At 47.4% G+C, this 25,565-nt stretch overlaps 1 protein-coding gene and 1 long non-coding RNA gene across 4 annotated transcripts; one reads left to right on the top strand and one right to left on the bottom strand.

Moving 5' to 3' along the window:
* The first annotated feature begins 808 nt into the window (after positions 1 to 808).
* On the top strand, positions 809 to 5,516 carry LOC109146317. The gene is made up of 2 exons (XR_002048278.2): positions 809 to 1,172; positions 2,171 to 5,516. It is a non-coding gene; the product is annotated as an uncharacterized LOC109146317 (long non-coding RNA).
* Positions 4,754 to 22,844, bottom strand: CXCL12 (C-X-C motif chemokine ligand 12). 3 transcript variants are annotated; one of them, XM_039553713.1, is made up of 5 exons: positions 22,688 to 22,844; positions 17,444 to 17,561; positions 13,965 to 14,051; positions 10,272 to 10,369; positions 4,754 to 8,506 (listed from the first exon to the last, which is right to left on the bottom strand). In XM_039553713.1, exons 1-5 carry the CDS (start codon positions 22,746 to 22,748, stop codon positions 8,475 to 8,477), a joined length of 396 nt encoding a protein of 131 aa, XP_039409647.1. In that variant the 5' UTR covers positions 22,749 to 22,844; the 3' UTR covers positions 4,754 to 8,474. The 3 variants fall into 3 exon arrangements, with proteins under 3 accessions (XP_039409647.1, XP_039409649.1, XP_039409648.1); XM_039553715.1 differs by lacking the exon at positions 10,272 to 10,369 and having other exon boundaries at positions 22,688 to 22,835; XM_039553714.1 differs by lacking the exons at positions 4,754 to 8,506; positions 10,272 to 10,369 and adding an exon at positions 11,704 to 12,422 and having other exon boundaries at positions 22,688 to 22,838.
* Positions 22,845 to 25,565: the final 2,721 nt, after the last annotated feature.

Below are 25,565 nucleotides of genomic sequence, written 5' to 3'. Positions count from 1 at the left end.
CACTGGGCAGCACATGCCTGGGCACAGCATGGGAGCCACACGCTTCCAGCCCAGTGCCCTGCTCCACGTGCCTCTCTTTGGCAGTCCACATCACGGAGGGATGATCCCTTTGTGGGTTTCAAAGAGAGGCAGAAATGGAGTGGAAATGTCTTGCCATTTACTTCTGTGCTCTGTGAGGATTTTCTGAGGAGTACCCAGGTTTTTCATTGCAGTCAACTCCCCTTTATACATTGACATTAAGGAAAACCAGACATGAGAGATATTCATGTCACAAGCATCGTGTGACTTGTATGCCTTCTCTCTCAAGCCAGCTAGATTGCTGAAGGCCAGATGGCAATGTGAGATACACTGCTGTAAATCATGAGCCTTTCAGCAGTCCCACAGTGCAGAGTGAGCAGGATCAGGCCTTCCCACCCAAGACACAGTATTGCTGGCAAGGCAACTGGGGACTTCCATTTGTTTGCAATTAGGTGCTGGCACTCGGAAAGCCCTGAAGTCACCATGGTCTCTGGGCAACAGATAAAGCTTTTGTTTTTGCAGAGACAAAAGGCAGAGCAGGCCAAACCAACGCAGAGTGTGTGAGCGATGGGAAGCCTGATGAAAGGCCATAAAGAATGTCCAAAGTCAGCAACAAATAACATGGCAGCAGGAAAGAGAAATCTTAAAGTAGTTAGAAATGAGGAAGGAGGGAGGGCAAGAGAAAGGAGAGGAGGGGAGGAGCCAGGATGGCTGGGTGCCCAAAGCAGTGATACACGGGGTGAGTGCTGCTAAGACACACATGGGAGCAAGGCACGTGGGGACTGTGGGGAGTGAGTTGCACAGCTCAGACCTACTCATCTCCTGCCTGCAGAGCATCCCTCTCCAGGCTTTATCTCCAGTAACTGAATGACTGGGAAGCTTTGTTTCTCCTTGTCACTTCTCCATTATCTTTTTACAGTGCTCCACCCCTCCAAGGAACTGAAAAACTTTCTTTTCATCAAATCTTGTGTATGTTGAAAGAGGCGAATGTGAAATTAGATGATCTGTAGTTCTTTACTTGCTTGACAAGCCATCCCATGTCTGGTGTGATGCTTCTCCAACACCCAACGAAGAGATAGAGACTTGCATTCCTTGCAACGTGTATGCATGATAAGAGCCTGGCAGAGCAGATCTTCGACCATGAAATCTATCAGGTAGGGACCATCTTTATCCTTCTGTGTTTGTGCTACTCCTGCATAATAGGACCTTGTCTGAATTAAAATAATGATACACTGAAATAAAATCAGACTGGGAGATGAGATGCAAGGGTAGGGATGTGCAGGCTTGTACAACATATGTATTCTGGAAATGCCTCTGGAATCTCCCTCCCCCATTCTTAGCAAGACCAGATGTCTGCTCTGGAGGTCCCAGGGGGTGGGGAGGATGGTGCAAATCCCTCAGTAACTGAGTTGGGGTAGGCTGCTTAGCAGGTGATAATGCCAGTAGGATAATCGTTGGAACAACCAGGCTGCAGAAAGCACTGGAAGTTACTGAGCACCCTAATTTTGAGTATGGACACTTAGCATGAATGGTAGTTATCCAACTGCTTTTGTGGCAGTAGATCTGGCATAGAGAGCTGGATTCCTATTTGCATTCACAGTATTTATATTTTGAATGAAAGAAATATTTCCTCTCCTTTTTCTCCTTTTCCACATATTTTGGGCAGAACCATTTCGCTAGTGCTCTGCCCTGTGGAAAGGCTGTAATTTAGAAAAGATGCACTAGGCTATGTAATGGGGCTTGGCATTTGCTCCCTTAAGTAGTCTACCCTTTGCATAGGAATAGCACAGTCTGCAGTGTTTTAAGTCTCTCTCTCTGGTGCTCAGAGGCAAAACAGATAGAGTGTGCTAGATATTAAACTTGTATTGGCTGTATGTGTTGCTGTGGTACTGTGTGGAAGGACTTGGCGATCTGGGTTTTGTTACACACTCTGAACCACATCCAGAGAGTCCTTTCTTCAGATTTGCTGTTTTATAGGCAACGTACAAACATGCTTCACCCCAGCCAAAATCTCACAGACACGGCAATAAATCACGCAGCACGCTAGGCAGCTGGAATTGATTGCGGATCTTTGGGGTGGAAGAATCACACACATGTTGGAGGTTTCAGTGAGCTACAGCAGCATTTTAATCCTCTGTCCTCCTGTTCTTAGGCTGTGCTCTTCCACCTCTCATCAGACTGGGCTAGACTTCACCTTCTGTTCCAGCCATGGTGGTCTGAGTGGGGTCTGCTGAAAGCCTAAAGCAGTACGTTGGTTCTGCCAGCTCACAAAGCCTGTGTGTCCAGGTTTGGCTCTCTGTGTGCTGGCAGTGGGAAGGCAGAGACACAGGTCACCACTTTTCCTTGGCAGCTACCGTGAGGAACAGCTGGATGCGGAAGGACAAGCTGGGAGCCATGTGAGCTGAGGACCTGCTGATGAGCCAAAGGGTGTTGCTGGTGCAGGCAAGGAAGACAGATCAGACTTCATAGTTGGGAATGAGCCCAAGAGCATAAAAGACAAACAGCTTTGCAGCAGCAGTCGTGCATCTCCTTTCCAAAAGGACCCTGGATCCTGCTCTGATACAGTGACTGCAAAGGACAAAAGGGAAATGTCCTTCCACCTGTTTCAGAGACTAGAAATGGATGGCTGAGCCTAGCCAGGGAGCACCAACAGTGATGAGAAAGCAGGAGGAAGGTGCTGAGAATGGCTTTAAATCACCAAGATTTGTCCCTTCAGCTGGGAAAACTGGGGTTGAGAGGAAAGAGAAGGCCCCCAGAAGAGCCAGAGAAGAGAACAAAGGACAAATAAGAGTGAAAGGGTAAGAAAAAGGACAATGAAAGAAACTCAGGGAATTCCTACAAGAAAGATCACCACTGTGAGCAGTGTGATCCAGAGGGCACCTATGTGAGCAAACCTCTCCTCTCAAAGTCGGGGGGTGCATGGACCCAGGACAGGGCTGCAGACTTTTCTCACTGCCATGCCTCTGCCCCTGCAGCTGGAGGACAACCTCCATGACCAGAAATAGAAACCTTTCACCCCAAATCTGTCTCCTGTGTAATAGTAGGAGTCATCCTCAGCCTTGGTCCAAGGAGCTGGGATGGCTGATGATATGCAGGTGTTATTAATAACAGGATGAGGAATGCTCCCCTGGAACTGGGGTTTTCTGAATATGGATTTCTGAGGCCAGAGGGATCTTTAGCTCATCATGTGTGACCCTACTGGTAACAGAGGCAAGAGATCTTCACTCCATGTCCCCTGAGAGCCCAGCAAGGTACGTATGGCTAACACCACAACAGCCTTCAGCCCTGCTAGGAAGGCATAGGAAGGATCAGGGCTTTTCTTCCCCCTCTCTTGGGGAATGTGTTCCAAAGGCTAATCAATTCCACACTTAAAAATCTGTTTTCAGTTTGAATTTCTCTGGCTTCAGCTTCTAGACTTTGGGGGTTTTGTTTTTTTCATTTTGTCTTTGCTAGTCTCAAAGCTACATATTTGTTTTGTCTGAAAGACTCTTAGGACAATTTGAGAGTAAGTAGCTTTATAAAACAGGGCTCACTAGAAGCTAGGAGTGACCCTTCTCATGTAGCATCCAAAGTAACATCCTCAGTGGTAACATCCCCAGCTGGTCCTAGGAAACAGAGGCATTTACCATGCTGTCCTCTGACCTACTCCATGCCAGGACCTAATCAATCCAGTCCATAATCAGTGTCAGGGTGGCTGAGGCCACAAATGCAGCTGATTTCCTTCAGCTTGCTAATATTGGAAAGCTGCCAGTGAAGAGAGCCAGATGTGCTAATAAGGTGGGCTCACCTCCAGTTCCGAGGCAGTTCACAGATACATTGCCGTGATGCTTTGCTGAGCAAGTAAGAACCAAAACTTTCACATTTGAGAGAAAAGACCTGATGAAAGGCACAGCAAAGTGCTCCACAGAACATGGGGCCTATGCTTAATATTAATGTGTAGTTTTGTAGCTAATTACTTCCAATGCATTTAGCAGTGGCCTGGCAATCTCTCACTGACCATCTGCACTCACAGTTACCTGCTAGTTTTTCATAAATCTCTTAGTAAATAATTGATGGATTTGAAAAGGAGTTGTCAGTCATCTGAGTTTCCTTTTTCCCTTTTTTTTTGCATGCCTTTTGCCTTGCATCAGTTTGGCCAAGAAATACTTACTAGCAAGAATCTTGAATAGGGTTATACTTGCAGGTTCTCAGGTCAGTTCTACAAGCCCCTAAATTTTTTGTCATCTCAAAACTGCCAACCTGAAGATTGACCCTGCTGTGCCCTGAGAAAAGCAGCCCCAAGGACAGTGTTGGTCACATCTGCTCTTTTGTCAAATCCATGCCCTGTTACCCCCCATGCTTTTCAGAGAAACCTTCATCCCCTCCTCAGCACAGATGTTCCGTGCTGCTGGAACAAAACCAGCTCACAGCTCTCAGTTCCACTGAAGCCAAACTGCTGCAAGAGACAAGTTTGGGGAAAAAAAGTAAAAAAATGGGTTTCTGTTTTTGGAGGAAATGGCTAAGGGTCTCCTTTTAAGATGGCACATTTCAATCTGTTAGGCTGCTGCTGCTCCCTGCCAGACCCAAGGGCCCTTTACCTCGGGTTCCCTGCAGACAGTCTGAGCATTGGGGCTATATGGAGGCATCCTTGAAACTGGGCACAAACTACATCTGAATGTTGTTTCTGAGTGGAGATTGTAGCTGTTCATTTGTGAGGAGAAAAAAAATAACAGAAGCAAGCAAAAAACTTTATTCAGACAGACATTTTTATTAAGAAAATTTTAAGTGCATACACATTTATGTGAGAAATTACAACAATATAAAAGTGTTTATTTTCAAAATTTTCTATGAAAGGAGTAATTTCAAAAGCATAATATAACTCCTCCATAAAAGCTGCCTTACAGGAACACAATTACAAAACCCTTTTCACATTATTTGGGAAGATACTTCTTTTTACTTAATAAAAATATAAAGTACAGTATTTACCACATTTTGACAACACAGAGTTCTTAAGGAATGGAAGATGGGAGGTTCATGCAGTCCTTTAATCATGATACATGTTTTCTTCTCTGTGGCCACCAAAGTTTCATGTTTTCAGACAAGGATTATCTTGGTGGGATGTTGATAAAGAAAAAATAATCAGATTTTAGGTGATGAGTTCACAAAAAACCTTGACTTCTATAAATCACATCACTCAAAAGAATTTTCCAGAGAAAGGAAGGACCTTCTAGAGGCTAATAAAAGAAAAACAACAAAAACTTCTATAGGAACTGCATTTTCAATAACATGTGTATACTTAACTTTGAAAAAAGCTTTCATTGCAAAATAAACAGTCACCTTTGTTCAAACACCTTAATCAAAAACACATCAAAGTCACCCTTCATTCTTCCTCAGGCAGAATTCATATAAGATATTCATACATAAAAGTATAAAGCTAGTATAAATAGAAATTGACACAGCAATAAATACCATCTACTCTTAAAAAATAATCCAACCTTGGGATTTGACAGCTGCACTTTGAAAATACCCACGTGATGATTTCACATTTATGGAAGCTGCTTTTTCAGCATGGTTCAGTGTTCTTTTTTCCCTCCTCTTCACATGTGGTCCCTACTTCACTCCCATCTTCTCAAACTTCCTTTCCCTCACTCTGTCTTTGGTCAACAGTTAAAGGCAGCAGGGAAAACCAAGTGCTCTCCCCAAGTGAGATGCTGCCAGTGCTGCTTCCCAGCCTGCTCTGGTCGTGCCATGAACGGGACAAACAACATGTGGTGCACTGGGGCAGCCCAGTGACCAATTTCTCTTGTGCAAAGGCCGTGGCTGCACTCCCCAGTGCATCATGCAAATAATGTCAGGCAAACAGCAAAGCTTCCCACTCAAGGTTGAATTTTGGTCCAAAGCAAGAGAAAGCTTTTATCAGGTTCTCACTTAAGTCTCTGGCCACATCTGTGCCACCTCTGCATTCATGCTGTGCTCAACCTTACCCAGGTGAGGGAGGATCACAGTGCTGGCCCCTGAGAGGAGCCCCATGCCCTGAGTGGTTTGGCCAGGGTGCTCCAGCACTGCCCATCTCAGTGCTCGTCACAGCAGTGTTTGCTCAGGCTGTAATGTGGGGTTGGCATGTTCCCAGGGACCTGTCCCTGCTGGTGCTGACCCCAGATGCACTCCCTGTTAAGGAGGACTGCCCCAGAGCACTGGCAAGGCTGTGCAGTCACATTTACTCACCCCACCTTCTCACCAGAATGCCAATGTTTCCCCTGGAAACAAAATGGCCATGGCCCCTAGCATCACGAGCCAGGTATGCTGCTGAATCAAAATCAGAGGATTATTTATTTCTGCATTTACTGCAATGGGAATCAATCAGAGCTCAGGCTGTCCTTTGATACCAATTATGTGTGAAGAATGCACTTTCCTGGGTGACTTTTTCTGCAGTAATTCTTGGCTTGGACACTCACATGCCCACCTCTGGCAAACCACTGGCAAATGCAGGTGCATGTGTGGCACAGGGGATGGACCCTAGGATATAAAATACAATCCAGGGAAGATAGGAGATACTGTTTTCCTCATAAAATTTCTTTCTTTCTTTCTTTACCCTTTCAGGAGAGGATCTGATCCTACTAATTTTAAATCAAAACTCCAATTCTCATGAAGTACAGTGGTACCAGACCTTTTAAAGCAGAGACACAGTATACTTAAAGCACCAGGCAGGTAATGATAACAAGACAAGGAATGTCAAAATCACAAACACAAATATTTTAGGCACAGCAGTTTGTTTCTGCTTTAAAGCAAATGAGGTGATGTGGTCCCAGCTGAAGGACTCTCTGCAATAGCCCTGTTTGGCAGAGAGGAAAATACTTAGAAGATTTTTACCTGAATCCACATGGAAATAATGTAGTCCCTGGATAGCCAAAGTGCCTCTTTGGCACTAAAGAAGCCTACCACAAAAACTAGTGTGAAACACCCCTCTCAGTGTTCCTGACACAGGCTGCAGGGAAGAGGAAAGATTCCTTTGAAGCAACCAGCTCAAAAAAGACAATCTTACAACATTATTTTGTTTACAATACAAACACAGATACACACAAACACAAGCATTGTGCGGCACAAATGTGCTTCCCCCCAGATCTCAGTGCACAGCATGACATGATTCTTGCAGTGCTGCAGGTGTCTTTCCATACCATACAGCAGATATTGTGTATACAGCAAGGAATCGGGAGAAAGAAACTTCTGGCTTAGAGAGGGGATCGGTGCAAGGAGTGGTGCCTGTCCCAGGCTGTGGTTTGCAAAGGGAATTCCAGAGGCTATCCTGCTCACAGCTAACAGGGCCATGACCACTGGTGAACTGTGAATGTCGGCCTTCATTTCCATACTCGAGAAACACCTCTCCTTCCACAAACTGCACAGACCCTCTCTTGCCCCAGGCATCTCTTTTCACCAAGATATGGCCAGACATCTTCAGGTATCTCCAGAGCAATCAGGGATGTGACTGCCCACAGGCAGGTGTGACTGTTCAGTAGCCGAGCTACAGCATCGTTGGTGAAGGGTGAATGAATCTCAGCCTACTTCAGTGCAAAGCCAGCCAGGCAAGCTGAAGTCACCTCCTGTGGAGGGGTGGGAAGAGATCCCTGGTGCATGGCAGCGTATCTGACTCCTCCAGCAACTTGCAACACGACTGTGTGGTTAGGGCTTTAATAGCCCATTCCTTTTTTTGCTAGATTTGTCATCAGAAACACAGGAACATAGGAAATGCCAGATGACATCAGAACAGTGCTGTGGCTCCTAACACACACAACTACTACAAACTGAGTATTAGCACCTCACAACACCAGATGTGCATTGATCCAGCTGCTCACAGATGTCAGCAAGGTTTCTGATCTTCAGAAAAGGGCTTTAGCCCAGTAGCCCTGAGTTTAGTCGCTCATCCAAAATATCTGTAAATGCCACTCAGGCTAATGTTGTCCACTTTCATCAGTCTGATGCTTTTTAGCTTTCCTATGTTCTTGGCCTCTATGACTTCTGGAGACAAGGAGCTCCACCACTACTTACACAACATCATTGCACTGTACAGTTCATGTCCTTCTAGGTTTAAAACTCCAGGAGACTTGCATGAACCAAAAGAAAGTTAAATAAACAGGACCTCTACACAACAAAGGAAATAAAATATTATATAATAACAGGGTTAGTTTAAATTGGTATCTGCCCCCAGTGCTAGGTAATAAACCAACCTGTATAAATTCGTATTTTTCTCAAATAGTTACATCTTACTATATAAAAATAGCACTGTGAAAGCAAGCCAATTTGTGCAAGGGGAAAAAAAAAAACAAACAAAAATAAAACCCCACCAAAAATAACCAAGAAAAAAACCTTTGGAAATGCGTGAAGCGTTGCTTTTGTGCTGCATGTTAGCAGTGAAATGTATTCATTCCCTAATACTGGTTATCTGCTCTCTGGGTCCTACAGTAAGAAATCCTGTAGACGGCTTACAATGCTTGCCTCTTACATCTTGAACCTCCTGTTGATGAAGAAGAAAGTGAAACACTATTAAAGTTTATTTCAGTTGCAAAAGCTTTGATATCAGGCCTAGTCAAACAGCAAATCTGTGTCTGGACTAACCCAAAGGCAGCCCCTCCAACCAGTAACTGCTGAACATTCTGGGAGAAGTTCTCCACAAGGAGCTACTGGGACCCAGCAGGGCAAACCCAGCAATGGGTGTTATTTTGGGCAGGTTGTGCTTATCACAGTTAGTAAGGTGTTCAGAACTAATATAGGAGGAAGGTTGGCTAGAAAGCTTATTCTGGACTTGAAAGCCAGAGCAGAGAATTATTGGTGGGCAAAGAAACTCGGCAAAAAATACAGCAGGGAGAGGTGAGATTAATCATTTGTGAGCAGCCCCAGTAGCGGAGCAAGTGGCACTGGGAATGCCTCCTCTACCTGCCCCTACCCCACAGCTCTGATGGAGATCATGGACTGCAGCTCCAGAGAGTGCAAGGTCTCCGTGAGGATGGAGGAATGTAGAGGGCAGCCCATGCTCTGCTCTTGTTCGGCTTCCACTGTGGGGTGGCTGCAAAGCAGAGACAGCCAGTGTGCTGCCAGCCAGGAGCCACCCACGAGCCCCCCTGCCCTGGGACCTGACCTGCTGTGAGCAGCTGGGGAGCACATCAGAGTAGTGGTGACCAGCTGCCCAGAGAAGGTGGGGTGACAGGCAGGGCAGGCAGGCATTGCACAGTGAGCGTGTGAGGCCTGAACGGCCGAGGTAGGAGCTCAGGTGGGGTGCAGACAAATGGAGTCTCCCATGCTCAGTGTGAGCATGGTACCCAGGAGAGTGTGGGTTAGGCATCACAGCAAAGTGCAAGTGTCTCGTGTGTCTGGTTCACTCAGAACAAGGAGCCAGTTTGTGCTGGTGGCCTCCAGGTTTTGTCTGAAGCGACCCTTACTCCTGGCTCCAGGCTGATCACCTTTTGCAGCCCAGAGGTCACTAAGGCTGAGTTACAAACGTCAGAGGGTAAACACCAGGTATTCAAAAATTGATGTCTCAGCACATCTTGTCAAACACCCCTTTCAATGCCTGCTGGACAGCTAAGGCTCTGTGACCACAGCCAGAGACTGTGACTCCCAGTAAAGGCAGTCTCAGAAAACTCAGAAAACTCATCTAGGCACAAAGAGGATGACTAAACCACGAGGAAAGTTTTTCCTCTGAAGATATCTTTTCCAATATCCCACAGCAGTAACCCTATTTCTTTTGGTGCAGAAAGGCAAGACAAACCACCCTGGTGAGGAAAAAACATGGGACATGCAGGGCATTGGCATATATAACACCATTCCCTGGGAGTTGCCTAGCATCTCCCATAGGAAAAGCATCAACCAGTCACCCATGCACCACATCACGTTGTCACCACGCGGTGCTGCATTTCTCATTAAAAAACACCAGTGGCAAATTCACAGCTGCTATAGTTTAACTCTGTCAGTTTGATATTGGAGCTAAAATATATAGGGCTCCCAAACCTTCACCCTGTTTTCGACTTTGTCTTTGCTTCTTTTGGCCTCTTTCTGTGTCCATTTTCCCACATCTGTTGTAGCTAAATTTTCCCCCCATTTTAAGAGTTACATCTATATAATACACCTTTGAAGGAAGGGTAGAGATATTATCCTCAACAAATATGGAGGGAAATGGAGATCTGGATAGGCTAATATATTTGCCCAAGGTCCCATAAGGTGGTCAGTGGAAGAGCAGGGACTTGAACCTGAGGTATCCCAGCTCAGAAACTAATGCCTCCTACCATTCTTTCTCCCTGGAGACTTTAGTGGTGTTGCACGGGAAGGGCAGAGTGGGCCCCGTTTCTTCTGTTGCTTTTTTTTATGAGTGCGATGACGTGGTCTAAATTAAAAGAAAAATACAAAAAAGACTGCCATAAATTATCCATATACAAAGGCCTTATTCACATTTATCCTATGGTCCCTTCATATCTTGCTGGCAGGGTGGAAATGTAGCACCCCCTTTCATATAACCTCTGCCTGAGAGGAATGCTAGACAAGTCAAGGTGTCCTGGTGGAAGAATATTGGCAAACTCTGAGGCCAGAACAACCCTTTTATCCAAAATACCAAAGCCTCCCCAAATGCCTTCCATAACTTCTCAGCCAGGAGCCTCACCATCCAAAGAATTCCCTCTGAGGTATAGCGGAAGGAGAGGAGGGCTGCATTTCTGGCTTCCCACTCAGCATTCCTGCTGACATCAGCAAGAACCAGTGGCTACTCCAAGGGGATTTGTGGGCATTTGGTGCCTTGAAACAAGGCTGTAAAGATAATCACCCACATTGTCCCCCTTCGTGTGGGGCCTTCACCCAGCACGTGCTTGGTGGAGTACTGGGAGGTTGCTGTTCTGGTATCTTGTACTTCAACCCTCATTTACAAATTAGGTGAGAAATTAGGAAGAGCTGCCACACCAGGGCTTGGAAGGCCGAAGCAGGGCTTGGCTACCAACACAGCCAGCCCCTACACATTCAGAGTTTCTTTTCCTTTCTCCCAGCTGGCTTAAGGAAGATTTTTCCCATGTGACTTTGTTATCTTCTCCAGATCCATCGGCTCTCTCCTGTGTGTCTGCAGTAGCCACTGAGCTTAATGGACTCCGGGATCTTGAAGCGAGGGAAGTTCTGAAGTGGGACTATATTAACATGACAGCAGGGAAAATGGGCTGTGTTAACTCTGTAGAGGCCTGGTTTTGCATACCCTTGTACAAAGGCAGGAGGAAGAGGGAGTCAATGTACCGTAAATGATGACTGGGATTAAGTGGAAGTGGTAAAGGATTTGTTAGCTATTTCAAGAAAGGACTGATTTGCCCCATGTCTATAAAATGGATGAATATTGAATGATGTTGGCCACAGCAGCTGCACAATGATTTTTAAAGCCAGTTAAGGAATTTGGATTCCTGTCAGCCTGAATGTGTTTTACTGATGTCTCATGTGTGTATTACATGGAGATGTGATGAATACAAAGCAATAATAAATGCTAAGCAGAATTAGTGAGCAAAATAATTCCCTAGAAAAAGCATTTCTGGTTTCATAATTAACTGTATTGGACTACTATTCTAGGAAGTTTTCCTTGCCCTTATCTGCAGATTATGACACTAAAGATATTCTCATATTGAAGTACTGGTATAGATTAAGATGTCTTCACAGTTTGGATTCTACTTAAGCAATTACAAGAGCCCTTTCTACAAAACGTATTGATTTTATTCCAGAAAAATAAATTCCCATGTACAATTGGGTTTTCATAACATGAAACAATTAGCCATTTTATTGCTAGTGCATATAGGGTAATGTCACATTTCATACAATTTCGGTACAAGTGAAAAAATATAATATATGGCTGATTGAAACTGATAGCTACATTAACATTTATAGATCTATATAGATTCATTTTACAAGCTGTTAGTAGTTTAGAGGGATATCGGTGTTTTAAACTACCAACATTCATATGGCTCCAATTCAAATATATGAATTGTTTGATGCGCTATAAATATATTCCAAAGTACATTTCATTGAAGAAGTCAAAGCTGTGCACTAAAATATATCAAAAACATGCCTGGTGAAAATGCTACAGACAGAGCCCTGACTGTCTGTGGAGCATGAAAATGCCACTGGTGCTAGCATTACTAGTTGGAAAATGAACACAATGCCATGATTACAGGATTAGGGGATGGAGATAGATGCTGTCATCTTATTTCATAGAGCTGGGACCAAATTCTCTCTTGTTACCCAATGTAAACCAGGATGAATCCACCAAATTGGCAGAATTGCTTCTGTAGTAGCATTTGGTAACAAAACCCAGAATCTGGCTGGAGATCAGGCAGACTCACTGGTTTCAGTAGAGCTGGTCTCAGATCTTCACTAGTGGAAGTGAGAGCAGAACATGTTCCAGCTGAGTTGCTCCCCTAAGTCAGATAGGCACATAATCACGTTTGCCCAACCTTGCAGATTTGTAAAATGCTTCCTGAGTTTCAGTTTGGGGATGATAACAAACAGAAACTTAAGCAGGACCTTGAGGATTTTTCCAAATTGTAAAATAAAGCAGCTCAGATCCCTAGGATAGCCAGCATGGGCCACATCCTGCTCTTAGGTTCAGTGGTGCCTAAATCCAAAGCCATTCTGGCAGCATTAACCTGGATTACCTCTGCAGAGAATTTGTCCAAAGGACAAAAGGGCTGAGTGCTGGCAGCAAAGAAGGCACTGAGCATCAGATGAGATGGGAAGAGCTGTCAGGGCTGGAATCACATTGACTTTGTTAACTGGCTTCCTTCCCTCTTCCTTCTCACTCCTGGCCCCAGTGCAGTCCCCAAAAGGGACATGTGGAGGAATCTCTCCACTTCTGGTGGCATTTTTCCCCTTGTTTATTGTAAAAACACAGGGGAGTAAAGAAATTTTTTTTTGTTTTTAACTCTACCTCTTGTTTGGCAGACGCATTTACAAAGCACACAGTGGAGAGCATTCAGGTACCTGTGCCTCCCATCTGCCCTGAGGCCATACCTTCCCCAATAACACACTGTTTCTGCAAATAATTGGATTCCAGCCCTGCCTTCACCCTACAGATGCAGGAGGGACAAGGTTCAGCAGGGTTACAGTGCAGTTACTGTGGGGTGGGAATGTGATGGCAAGGGTGGCAGGGATACTGAGTGCACAGGTAGGCTTGCTGGCCAAAATGCTGCTGCTGGATCAACCGCAGCCCAGGGCTCTGGGCAAGCAAGGGAATGCTTTGTACATCATTTGGTATGTACCATCTTCTGTGCTGGAAGGCTGGAGCCCTCCCCTGCAGTTCAGCACAAAATTGTGCTCTGTGCTGCTCTTTTTAGCATAAAATTGGACAAAGATGGGCTGAGTCCACCTCAAAGTAGACATGGGGAATAAAAATAGATTAAGAAAGTCCGAATTTTCCAAGGTGGGCTGGTTTTCCCCTGGTCTTGCGGGAAAGGCTTATTCATGGTAGCACAGTGCACCTTGGCCGACATTAACAGCATTCCACACTGGGCAGCAGAGAAACAATTTTTAGCACCAAGAATCCCTAGGCCTCAGCTGCCTGTGCAAGCAGACACCCAGTGTAACATGGAGAAGGGGCTCCAAGGACACCGGAATGGTATAGATTCTGAAGTAATTGTAGTTTTGTTTGGGAAAGGGGGGGCACAAAGGAAGTATTTTCCTTGGGAGAACAGCTGTTTTTCCAAAAGAGGATGAGTTCGGGACCCCAGACCATACTCATTAGCATAAATTTTGCCTCAAACCCTGGCAAAATTCTTAGTTTAACATCTAGGATATATTAGAAACTGTTGTTTCAATACAAATTAGGTCAACTCCAAACCCTTCTTTGAAACAATATCTGATTCCACAAGTACTTTGTCCACATGGTAAAAGCCAGCCCTTAATGTTCTACCCTTTAATAAGCCAGGATGTTAGCTGTTAAGTCCATTTGTCTCTTGCCTTACTTGTTTAAAGCTTTCTCCAGATACTCCTGGATCCACTTTAACTTGGGATCAATGCACACTTGCTTGCTGTTGCTCTTGAGCCTTGCACTGCCAAAGGAGAAAAGTCAGAGTGAGTCTGGTGTGCAATACTCCTCATCCCACACCCACCCCCCGCCCCTGTGCCTTATTCTCCTTGGGTGCCAGTGCTGCTCTCGGTTAACCCATGATCAGGATGGATTATTTTTCCCATCCTTGAGTCACCTATTAGAAATATCCCTGGTTTGGAAGCCATCTGTCTCCTTTGACAGGCTCTTGTGGTCTGTGCTGGGAATCGTGTGAGAGTGGAACAGACACAGAATTTGAATCTAAGACTTCCAATTCACACCTGGACTGTTAAGGAGTTAATGTTGTTGATGCCAACAACAGAAAAACTTCATTTGGAAATACTGATATGGTAAATATAAGTAATTTTTGCAAGGAATTGATTAAGAACAGCTTTTATATTCAACCCAAAAGAGAAGTTTCACATGTTTTGAGGACAACACCCCTCAGATGTCCGGATGTTCCGGATGTTCCGAAAGCAAGGCTGTGGTCACTTGTTAGCTTTTTGTTTTATACAAGACTGCATTAACAGGTTGCAGGGAGGAAGACAACTGAAAGTGCCATAGTGCCTGAGGCAAGTTTCCCCTCCTTTATTCACTCAGCATTGAAAACAAAGGCCGAAACCTCCTGAGGGGTTTCTCCTGGATGTCCAAGCTGCACTTCCCACACCAAACTGTTGAGCTAATTTGAATTCCCCATGAATTTGACACTTGGGCTATCCGAATCTTTCATTCAGAAGCAAGACAAATAGCTTTTCATCATCAGGTCTCACCCTCCAGGGATCTCAGGACCTCTTGAGAGCTGTTATCTCCCACATTCCCTGCAGCACCCTGCCTCTGCCCCAGTTGCTCCAAAATTTCCCTCTAAACAGCCTGCCTGCCTTGGGAAAGTGCAGAGAACAGCAATTTCATGGAAGTGCCCATACAAATAAGTTCAGTACTTGTTTAAACATTTGCTGGATGGAAGCCATAATGTTCCTCACTTTATAAAATGAAATCTGCAGAACATAAAATGATGGCGTAAGAAATAACAGGTCAAAAAGGCTCCTTGCTCTGAAGTTATGCAACAACACAGTTGTAACATAAACACATCAAGGATCCGTCTTGCAACCCCTGCGCCAGTAAAGAGATGAATGGGCCTAATTCATATTTCCCTTACAGCAGTGCCAAGCTGGAGCATTTCCAGCTAAGTGATACCAACAGAGTGTAAGAATGGATTTGCTGATGTTAGCAGTGTCTGGGAGTTCTTGAGCTGACCTCACAGGGTACAGAAGCAAAAGCACACGTAACCAGTCTCCAGCCACATTCAATACAATTCCTCTCACCTAATATTACCTCTCACCTAATACTGAGACACTGATTTTTTCAGACATTTATTTCTGAGCCTGTCAGCCCCTGCTCCTTGTGCAGTCATGGAAGAGACACAGGCAGTTGTATGGAGTGTTTAACCTGGACTGGTTAATGTGTCTACTTGCTAAAAATGCTCATTTCCCTGTACTGAAAAGCAAGGAATTTCGTGTGGGCTTTGTAGAAGTAGATGTTGACAGAGGAGCTCACTGGATTTGGAGAGATGATTTCCAATAGAATGAAAGACAAAAGCCTGCTCTTATGCTTTTTTCCAGGTACAACTTCCCTTAACCAAAAAGGAAAATGTACTTGCACAAAAAAACCCCAAGAAACAAAATCCACAAAATATCTTCTGGCAATTATATGTTTCACTTACATTCTCTATTCCTGAAAATGGCAGCTTTTAATTTATTTACACCTTCACTGTTTAATGCTTAAAATGATTCAAGATGAGAAATTCATGTGTTAGTTTTGATTGATTTCACCTTCTGTTCCAATAAAGACCTAGTCTGAACTTGTGCTGTTTCAAGGGTATTTGGAGGGATGTTTTTAAGTACCCTGCTTTTCAAAGTAACAAAAAGAGGGTGAACTGTAGGTTCGTATGTTCTGTGTACCACAGACAAACACATTTGGGTCAGGAATGGGAAAGAACATGAGTTGTTTCTGTTCCTGCATTTCATGCTCTAATTTATCTCTAATTACTATAATCCTATGTTAATTAAGAGATAAATATATACTCCATCCTATCTTAAATGCTGTCATTTACTTGAAACTACTCCAGAAAATTCCAAATCCTCTAAAAAGCCTTAGCGCTGGGACCTTTATGACATCCACTGACAGTCCCAGAGCACAAATCCATGCACTATTGCATTTTGGATGCTTGCTGCCAAAATTGTTTATAGGTAGAGACTGGAGTTAGTCACAGCTGGTTTTGCCATTTTTTTGAAAGGAAATAATTTCTCAGCTGCAGCTTACATTTTTCTCACTGTCCTCCTCCAAATCCTAAGGAAGAAGCACATGATAAAAAGCGTATGATCCACACAGAGTGGTTTAAAAGAGAAAAAAAAAGTATGAATAAAAACTGGTTCATGAATGGATACACACTCGCGTACATTCCTGAGCGATCTCACGAAGCCACATCGGTTTTCTGAGTGCAAAAATGTTTTGGATGACAAAAAAGTGATTTTTACAGCATTTGAGTTGCAAGAGGAAGGGCTCAATATATGGGTCAAAGAGAAAACTACCAATGGGATCACTGCACAGAAACAGACACCCTCTTCCCTGACACCCTCTTAAAGAGGCTAAGGGAAGCTGAGAGCAGTAAGGCTCCCTTGCAATGAAAAGATTAATGCTATTTTCTTTTTCTTCAGAAGGTTTTGAATTTTGGGAGAGGAGGGAGTGGGTCACCCATGAAGAAGTGAACAAAAAAGGCCTGCCTAAAACATAGACATGTGAATCTACAAAGACAAAATCCCAATGTTTCCTGAAAATCAGGGTTGCTTTTCCAGCAAAAATAAAGAAGTTATTTTCCATTGGGAACCCATCTTTCTGTTCTGCTGTGATTTATTGAGTCAGTCCCTGCCTGGTAAGCGTCCCTAGATTAGGCCATCATGTGTTTAGGGTTTGTACCTCCTGTGGAGGATACATGAAATACAGGATTTCCTTCTGCTTGTTTAGCTCCACTCTGTGGAGAAGTGACCCATTAGGAGACTCAAACTGCTGTAAAGTTTTATCCCAAGGTGTGAAGCTCCACATCCAAGGCAATGGACAGCCTGTCTGACATTCCTGCTCACATACACACGGGGGAACAGGACATGGGATCACACAGTAACAGGGAGACCACAGAGAACACAGCCGGGAAACAACCAGCTGGGCTCCTTTACGCGGGATAAAGCAGGGTCCAGCTGTACCTGACAAATGGGGTGAAGAGATGAATTGAGGGTCATGGCATGAGACAGGCTGAAATTCAACCACTAGAGCAAGCATCAGCTCTGTGACCCTTCTTTTTGACACCCGAGATTTGCACCCAACTGAAAAGAGCAAGAGACTTACACAATCTGAAGTGAGCAGTTGGGTGTGGAGAGGATTTTGAGGTGCTTAATATTGGCTCTTGCCACGTTGCTCTCGTAGAATCGACAGGGACATCGGTAAGTCAGGCTGACGGGTTTTTCTGCGGGACAAAGGGAGGGAAAGGACATGTTACCTCTTGCTCCCGGTCAGCAGCACAGATCCACCGATCAGGGCTCACAGCATCAGGGCTCACAGAAAGAAACTCCCTCCAAATATGCAGGTGAAAAAATAAAAATGCAGCAGAAAAGCTGTAGCTTTGGGAGAGCATTTGCCCACAGCTCAGAGCACAATCCCTTCAGCTCAGTGCCCAGCCTTTCAACCAGGGTGCATGGGATTTTGGAAGACAAAAGAAGAGGGAGAGAAAATGGAGATAAGTAAAATCGAAGAGATTAGAATAAGGAGCCGTTCCATTGTGCAGGGATGCTCCTGGTAATTAGACAAGATAAAGGCCAAAAGAGGGGGCACTTGTCCTCGGTGTTGTTCTAGTCAAACGATTTTGACCCGAGGCCAAATTAGAAGGTAGCCAGAAGAAAGCGATGAATTCCAGAGAGTTCAGATCAAAACGGCTCAGCTCAGGTGCATGCTTTTCACAGGGGACTTAGTGGCTACAGAAAAGCTCTGGTTTTGCAGGCGTTCCCAGGGCCCAGCTGACCTTTCCCCACCGCAGCCAGCCCTGACTCCCAGCAGCGGTACCCGCACAAGAAGGTGCGGCTCAGAGATGCGAGATCCCGGCGGTTTCACATAAGACACTTGGAGTCTTTTGAATTTCCAGCCTGAGGGTAAGTAAGGCAATCGAGGAGACAGTCATCATCCAGAGCGTCCTCAATACACTATTCAGGGGCCATCAGACTGGATGAGAGTTCTGTCACTGGCATCACAAGGGACAGAATTAAGTTTAACCCCCTAGGCTAAAAAACTGCCATGCATATGCATGCAGGGCTGAGAAAAGCCTGGCGCCCACCACAGCCTCTGCTACCCGATTTCTCTATGGGACTGCTTAATTACTGGCAATCAAGTGCACGTAAGTAAGGTCTGTAGTTTGTAAGTAAGGACTGTAAGTTTGAAAGTTCCATGCGCAATAAAGAACAAACACAGAAGCTTTGCCTGGAAGTCCAAGAGATGCCTAAAATTTTAAGAATTTCCCAGTGGAACAGTTTTCAGCCTCTGGGAGGAATTAAATTCATACACCTAACCCCTAAAATCTGGCTCATGCTGTAGATGGTCAGATCTATATCTGACAGGGCTTGAGATCCCACATGGCAATCTTCCATCCTGCTTGTTTAGCCGCACAGGAATACTTGCGGCATCCAAAACCAGTTCCCTTTAAAGGCATATGGGGAGCTAAAGAGCAGGGAAGGGCTTGGAATTCCTAAACAGCTGTCTAGGAAGGTGAGAAAGACAGGTTTTCAAGTACAGCTGATCTACATATATTGCACATTTATTGATGCCTGTCTCTAGCACATATAACCACAGACAACAGGGTGAAATTGTCCTGTCCTGAGGAGGGAAGCCCCCTTTTTTCCGGTGTCTCTACCAAGAGATCAGCCAGAATCAGACCCCACAGGAGAGGAATTAATCAGTGGGAGTAGACCTTCTCCTGATTCACACCAGAATCTGGACTATAAGTTAACAAAATTGAAGGACATTTTTATCAGCTTTGTAGCAGTCCAAACAGTGATTCCACCTATGAGGTAACAAATAATCTGCTGGGGGAGGAGGAAGGAGAGCTACAGGGTGAGCCTCAAGAACATGGAGTAGCCTGGATAGTGCTAATGTGGAAAGGAGTGAGGAAGGCGCTATGATCTCCCACCGCAAATCTGTGTCTGATAGCTACACATCTGTGAGTTTGTATTGGAAAGGGAGGCTGAAACTGAATGCAGTCATACAACACCACTCAGCACAGCTGCAGTGATAGTGTCTCTGCAAGCTTGTCTCAACCAAGTTTAAGCCAGCTTTAACTTAAACAACATGCAAGAGATGAACTTTTCAGATCCATGATTTGATAATGCAACCCTGTCCTCTCTCAGATTCGAGGTGGGATTTTCAATCCGATACCACTTGAAATCAGGAACAGAGAAAGTTTAACCATGACTAAACCTGTATGTAAGTCCCAAAGTTGCTTCTTGCCCAAGAAAAGGCATCTGGCACAGCAAGGAAGAGGGGAAGCTCCAGTACTCAGTGTTCTGTCACACCAAGGTAAGGTGGAATGACAAATCCCCTCCCAGCACAAGAATCCCTTCGGTATTTCTGTGTGCCTGGTGATCATTGCTTGGTGATCAGGAGCAGGCACTGAGCACCAGCGAGCAGCAGCACAGGCACCGACTGGGTCAGCTCTCTGTATCACCAACAAGGAATCAGTAACTCCTGCCGCTGCCCCTTGTTTCACCGTGCTCTCAACAAGGCTGAAAACCAGGGAAAACTAGTACATGTGGCATCTTCCAACACATGAGCCCCTATCTTCCAGAGGTAGGAGAGGGAAGGGGTCGTTTGAAGGCCATAATTTAGGAAGAGAACATTTCTGGTCTTGCTCATTCCTTATCTCATTTCAAAATTTGAAACATACTGTTGCATGTACATTAGAGCTGATTTAGCTGGTTAACTAATCTACCAATTTGTACTGTGAGTTCTCAGACATCTAAAAAACACTGAGCACAACCTGAAGCCATTCTCTCAGTGTGGCAAATTAGTATTGTCTGTTAATTACCTTATCACATGAAAATATAACTGATGGAACATGAAGCTTTTGAGACTTTTATCTGTCTGGCACATTTGGTGATGAATAGAGACAAAAGTTACAGAAGAGCCAGATGCTAATTTGATGATAATGACATCTCTATATCATTCCTTCAACCTAATTTTACTTAGACAAAAAGAGAACATCTCTTTTGGACTTGTCTAGAAGAGTTTGAAGGTTTGGGGGTTTTGTGTTTTGAGGTGTTTTTAACAATAAATAGTTTTATCGTTTTCTAACTCAAACTGAGTTTTGTTGGCTCTGAACACCCACTTTTGCTGACGAATTCTCTCTAGAGACAAAGCAAACACAAAATGCTGTCACAGAGTGGCCACTTGTCAGTGTTGGACAATACCTATTTCATCCCACAGGGATCTGCTTCTCTTCACCCACACTGGACACTAAGGGAAGAAGTGAGTTGCCAGTTCTGCTGCAAAGTTATCAGCAGTAACTTACTGCGGGGACTAGGAAGCTCTGGATGCTTGAACGGAGAGGGAAGCGATATCCAGGCAACCAGACTGGACATGGACGGACAAAACACTTGATAGAAGCATCATTTTACTTCTGCTCAGCCTAGGGTGCATTTGTCATTATCAGGAGATGGTTGATAACTTTTTTAACTGTAGAACAGCTCCATTTCCCTGGGAAGCAAGGCTGGGATAGACAGACACAGCTTTACCAGGTGACTAAGAAGAATTCAGAGCTCACCTGCCCCCCAGTACAAGGTAGCCCTGCGAGCCCTCATCTGGATCAGGGCTGAGAGCACTACATGACATGAAAAGAAGGCAAAAAACTCCATCTTTACACCGCGAGACGGTGGAGTCACTTTCCTTATACTAGTTTCTCTCCAGTCCTTGTGAGCCGTTTCCTTCCTCAGGTAGCCAGGTCCCCACAGGCTTATCCAGGCGTAAGACACCTTTGCTGCCAGCAAAGGAGAGCAGGCGCGCTGGGGGTGAACCGAGCTGCAGCCGGGCAGTCCTGCCAGCCTCCCAGCCCTGAGCAAAGTGCTGCCAGAGGGAGGTAAGGGGGAGGAGAACCCCTGAGCCCCGGTCCCTTCCTCCCGCGCCTCCAGACCTGTACTCGCCTGCAGAGACGAGGGAAGCCCGCTCAGCTACCCAGGCACCGGCAGCCCCAGCCGCTCGGAAGCTGGTGATGGTGGCGGCCAGGGACCGGAGCTGGCACTGCCACCCGTGGTGCCCCGGGTTTGTCTTCGCTACCTGCCGCTCTCGCTTCCCAGCTCGCAGCCCCCGAGGTGGTGGATACGGAGAACGCGGCGGGGGCCGGAGCCACCTGCCCGGGGCGTTGGAGTCTCTCCAGGGCAGTGCCGGCTCCGTGTTCCAACGGGACAGGGTTGTTACGCGGAAAGGCATCGGGAAATTTTCGGGAAAAATTAACTCTCTCAGGCTAAACAAGGAGGGCACTGGAAGGCATCCTCTGCCTCCCTGGTGGAGAACACCCAAGTTTCGTTCGCCTGAATGGGAGAATAGGACGGGAGCGGAGGTTTGAAAAGGCGCCCTTTACCCAGCCAGAGTGGTTTCGATGAGGGGACGGGAGGTGGCAAGTCTCTGCCAGGTGAGAAGACAGCTGCAAGAGGAGCGTCCGGAGGATGCCCAGAGGCTGTGGACAGAACGTCGCCCCGCCAGGCGTGGGGAGGGTGGCTGCCCCGCGCTGTGCGCACTCCCCGGAGCCCCGGGCTCCCCGCGGGATGCGGGGCAAGAAGCGCGGGTTGCCGCGGTCTCCGGGGCTGTCCAAACGCGGAGGCTTTCACAGAGCGCGGCTGGCAAAGCAAGTCTGGCAGCTGTCGCTGCTAGCGAGCTCCGGGGGCGACACGCGGGACGGCGGGGACAGGCGTGGGGCGGGCGGGCTGTGAGACGATGCTGCAGTGACTGCGTGGCCAACGCCGCCAGCCCGCATCCCCCAGACCTCCCGGCACGGCAGCCCCCTGCGCCCGCGAAACCTCCCCGTGCACCGCGCCGGGGGTGCGGTAAATTCCTGCCTAGTGACCGCTTTGGCTCAGCTCTGCCCTGATTGAGGAAAGATAAATCACGACAGAGGACAGAAGAGGAACCGAACAACCGCCTGTTTCTAATTTCTTCTAACTTTTAGAGTTGGGGTTTTTTTGTTAGAGGGAAAGTCGATATGCATATTTTGCAGCCAAACCACCTCTCTGCAGACCGAGCGCTGTTGAAAGTCTTCCCCCAGACGACTTCAATCTGGGGCGAGTTTGGCAGCGAGGACCGCTTTGGCCAGCTTTTTGAAAAAAGCCAGGCAGGGATGGAGGAGAGGGAGGAATGGGAGCCTGCCTACTTCCAGCTCAGCACAGCCATCGCTCGGGCTCGCCTGACGCATCTGAGCGGCGGCCGGAGCCCGAGCCGGGAGAGCGGTGTAGCTGCGAGGCGAGGGGAAAAGAGCGGGGATTTCCGCGGGACCCAATCGCTCCCGGCCGGGCTCCCGGCAGGAGCGGTGCGAGCGGCGCGGCCCCGCAGCTCACTTACCCTCCGAGAGGGAGATGACGGCCAGGGCGAAGGCGAGGAGCGCCAGGGCGCGGAGGTCCATGCTGGGGCGGCTGGAGGACGCGGGCAGGCGCTGCGCTGCTCTGCTCGTCCCGGCGGCCGCGGCGCTCTGCTGGCGGCCCCTCCGCCCCTCCCGCTATAGAGGGGCCAGGGGCGGGGGAGGAGAGCCAGGGGGAGTAGCTAGACTGTGATTTATTGCCCGTGGCATGTTATTACATCCTTCCTCTGCTAAAAATGGTTGGAAAGGAACCAAAAAAGCGAGGGCTCCTCGCTCCGCTCCGTCAGCCCGGCAGCTTCCCCCCAGGCACAGCGCCTGCCCCCACAGCTCCGCGCTCCGAGGCCCCTGGGGGACCGGCGGCTCGGGGCTGCGGCAGGGACCGGCATCACCATCACCCCATCAGGCCCCAGCTGGAGCAAAAAAGTTGTTTCCTCACCAAACTGTGCCAGCCCCGGGCCCTTCTGGGCACCCTGGCCCCGCTGCTCCTGAACCAGAGCTGCTGGAACCGGAATAGCGGTGGGGGACGCATCCCTTAAGTGCTCACACCCGGGAGAGAAGAAAACTTCCCCCTCACTCTCGTGGGTGCGAATCTAGATTCACACTGGCACCCTGGTCATCGGGTACAGCGCCTCATACGAAGCATCTTCCCAGAAGTTTATGTGGGCGTTTAAGGGGAGAAAAGGCAGAGAGAGAGAGAAGAGAGAGAGGCTTTCAGTTTTCGCCTCTGCGTGTTTGGCCCTAAACGCCACCTCTTCCCTGTATTAAACGAACCCAGTAGCACATTTGCTGCCAACATTCCACCTCCTTTGTATTGCAGATGCCACTGGGCTCCCTGGCACCTCGGCTGAAAGCCCTGGTAGCCCTGCAGAGCCCGGAGGCTCAGGAGTGTCACCTGCCCTCAGCTATTACAGAATTGTCAAGTGTAACTGACTCGAGCATGTCCTCACTGTCTGCAGACCAAGCCCACCGGGCCCTGTTTGTTGCCATTAAAAACTTTAAATAAACATCTAAGCTTTGATGGAATTTGGACTCCTCGCCTGCATTTAAAACAGGCACTTTCGGCTGGGCCAGTGTGGGGTCGAGTGGGTACAGCTAATCCTGGTGTGGAGCTGTATAAAGGACAGGTTCACGATGACACCAAGAGCACCAGGATGGTTGTTTTGTACCCTGGGTAACTGCTAATTCTCTCAGCTACAGCCCACGAAGTTGGACACAGGAGTTCAAACACTGCATCTGTGCTAAACTGTGGCTGTTTCACTGAGAGAAGATGGTTTCTAAAGGCCAGGGAAAATGCTTGCAGTGATGCTCAGTGATGAACAGGATCCCTACCTGACACAGACACACATCCAACTCCCTAAATCTAGTTATTTGTATTTCTTAGTCCCTTCTTACCAAACAGCACTGAATCTGTTTAGGCTGATCTTGCTCCCAGATCCCCTCCTTTATTTTAGGTGAGGTAGCACAGTAGTGTACAAACCTGATGCACTGAAAGCACCAATAATCGTAACCAGTGCTGTGAGCCTGACTACTGCTGCCGTGACAGCTGTGACACTCTGCAGGGATAGAAGAACCTTATCGTAATTGCAAACACTGCTAGGAGTGCTGCTGTCCCACCAGTGTTCCCACTGGCACACGAGGACACCCGCACTGCACTTAGCTGAGACACTGTTATGTCCACACCACACCTAGAGTCGCAATTACTTAGAGTAATAATACTTAAAGCAATAGCGTGTCTTTGCTCTTGCTATTGCCCCAGAGAGAAACATCTCAAGGATCTAATCAAAGAGACAGGATAAATGTGGAATGAAATCAGAGCCAAATCTTTGCAGCAGTCTCCCCCTCGGCATCCCGAGACATGCAGGCGTGTTGTAACTGAAGGTGAAAACTAGTTGGGTCCTAGGAAACGTCTGGGCAGACTTTCAGAGCTGAGTCGAAGAGTCCCAGCATGCAGATGAAAGGGCTCCCTCCGCACCTCGGGATAGCTGAGCGCACCAGCAACAAGGCAGGAGGATGCCTCGGTCCCCCTGCGCCTCGTCTGTCCTCCCCTCCGCCACAGCCGCCTCTGCACGGGAGATCAAGTCTCCCAGGAGAAGGGGACAGGGGGACCGGGACACCGCACCCGCACCATCCCTCTGCAGCCTCCCCGACTCCCCGCAGCCAGCCCGGGAGGGGGATCGCGGCGGGACAGGGAAAGGGAAGGGGGGTCCAGGTGTTTGGTAAAGTCCCCGGGAGCTTGGCACGGGCGGAGCCCCCTCTCCGACGGCTGCCCGGCGAACCGCGGCTGTTTCTCAGGGCTGTGTCCCTGCCCGCGACGCGTGCCCAGCCCTGCGCGCACCCACAGGCGCGCTGCCCGCCGCACAGAGCGGACACCCGCGCGGGCGCCGGGCTGTTCCGCCAGGGCGATCTCCCCGAGCAGCGCAGGACGGGCCCGGCCGGATCCCCGAGCGGAGCGGAGGGGCTGGCTCGGAGCGCAGCCGAGCAGAGCGGGGCGCGGGACAGCGAGGGACGGGAGCCCGCACCGCCCGCAGCCCTGCACCGGGGCTCCCTCCGCGGCTGCACCGCTGTCATCCTGCTCCTGGGTGCAGAAGAGATCTCCAGGCAACAACCGAGCTCATCTGAATGAACTCCGAGCGGTTTTCTTGAACGACGGTTTCTGTTTTTTCTTCCCGTCAAGCACAAACCGCTGCCTACGGTACAACAACTGTGAGCTTAAGATTTAACCAGCAACGAAGTAACAAAACAAAACAAAACAAAACATGAACCCCCCCCCCCTCAAGGGGAGTCTCGTGGTTTACCCCTCACCTCAAACTAGAAGTAGGAACTCAGTGAGATCTGAACGAATTGAACATTTAAAAGGAAAGT

Source organism: Corvus cornix, chromosome 6 (assembly GCF_000738735.6).
Source record: "Corvus cornix cornix isolate S_Up_H32 chromosome 6, ASM73873v5, whole genome shotgun sequence".
In the NCBI taxonomy this organism is placed as follows: domain Eukaryota; kingdom Metazoa; phylum Chordata; class Aves; order Passeriformes; family Corvidae; genus Corvus; species Corvus cornix.
Note: the sequence above shows the minus strand (reverse complement) of the source record. Positions and strands in the feature narration are given on the sequence as shown.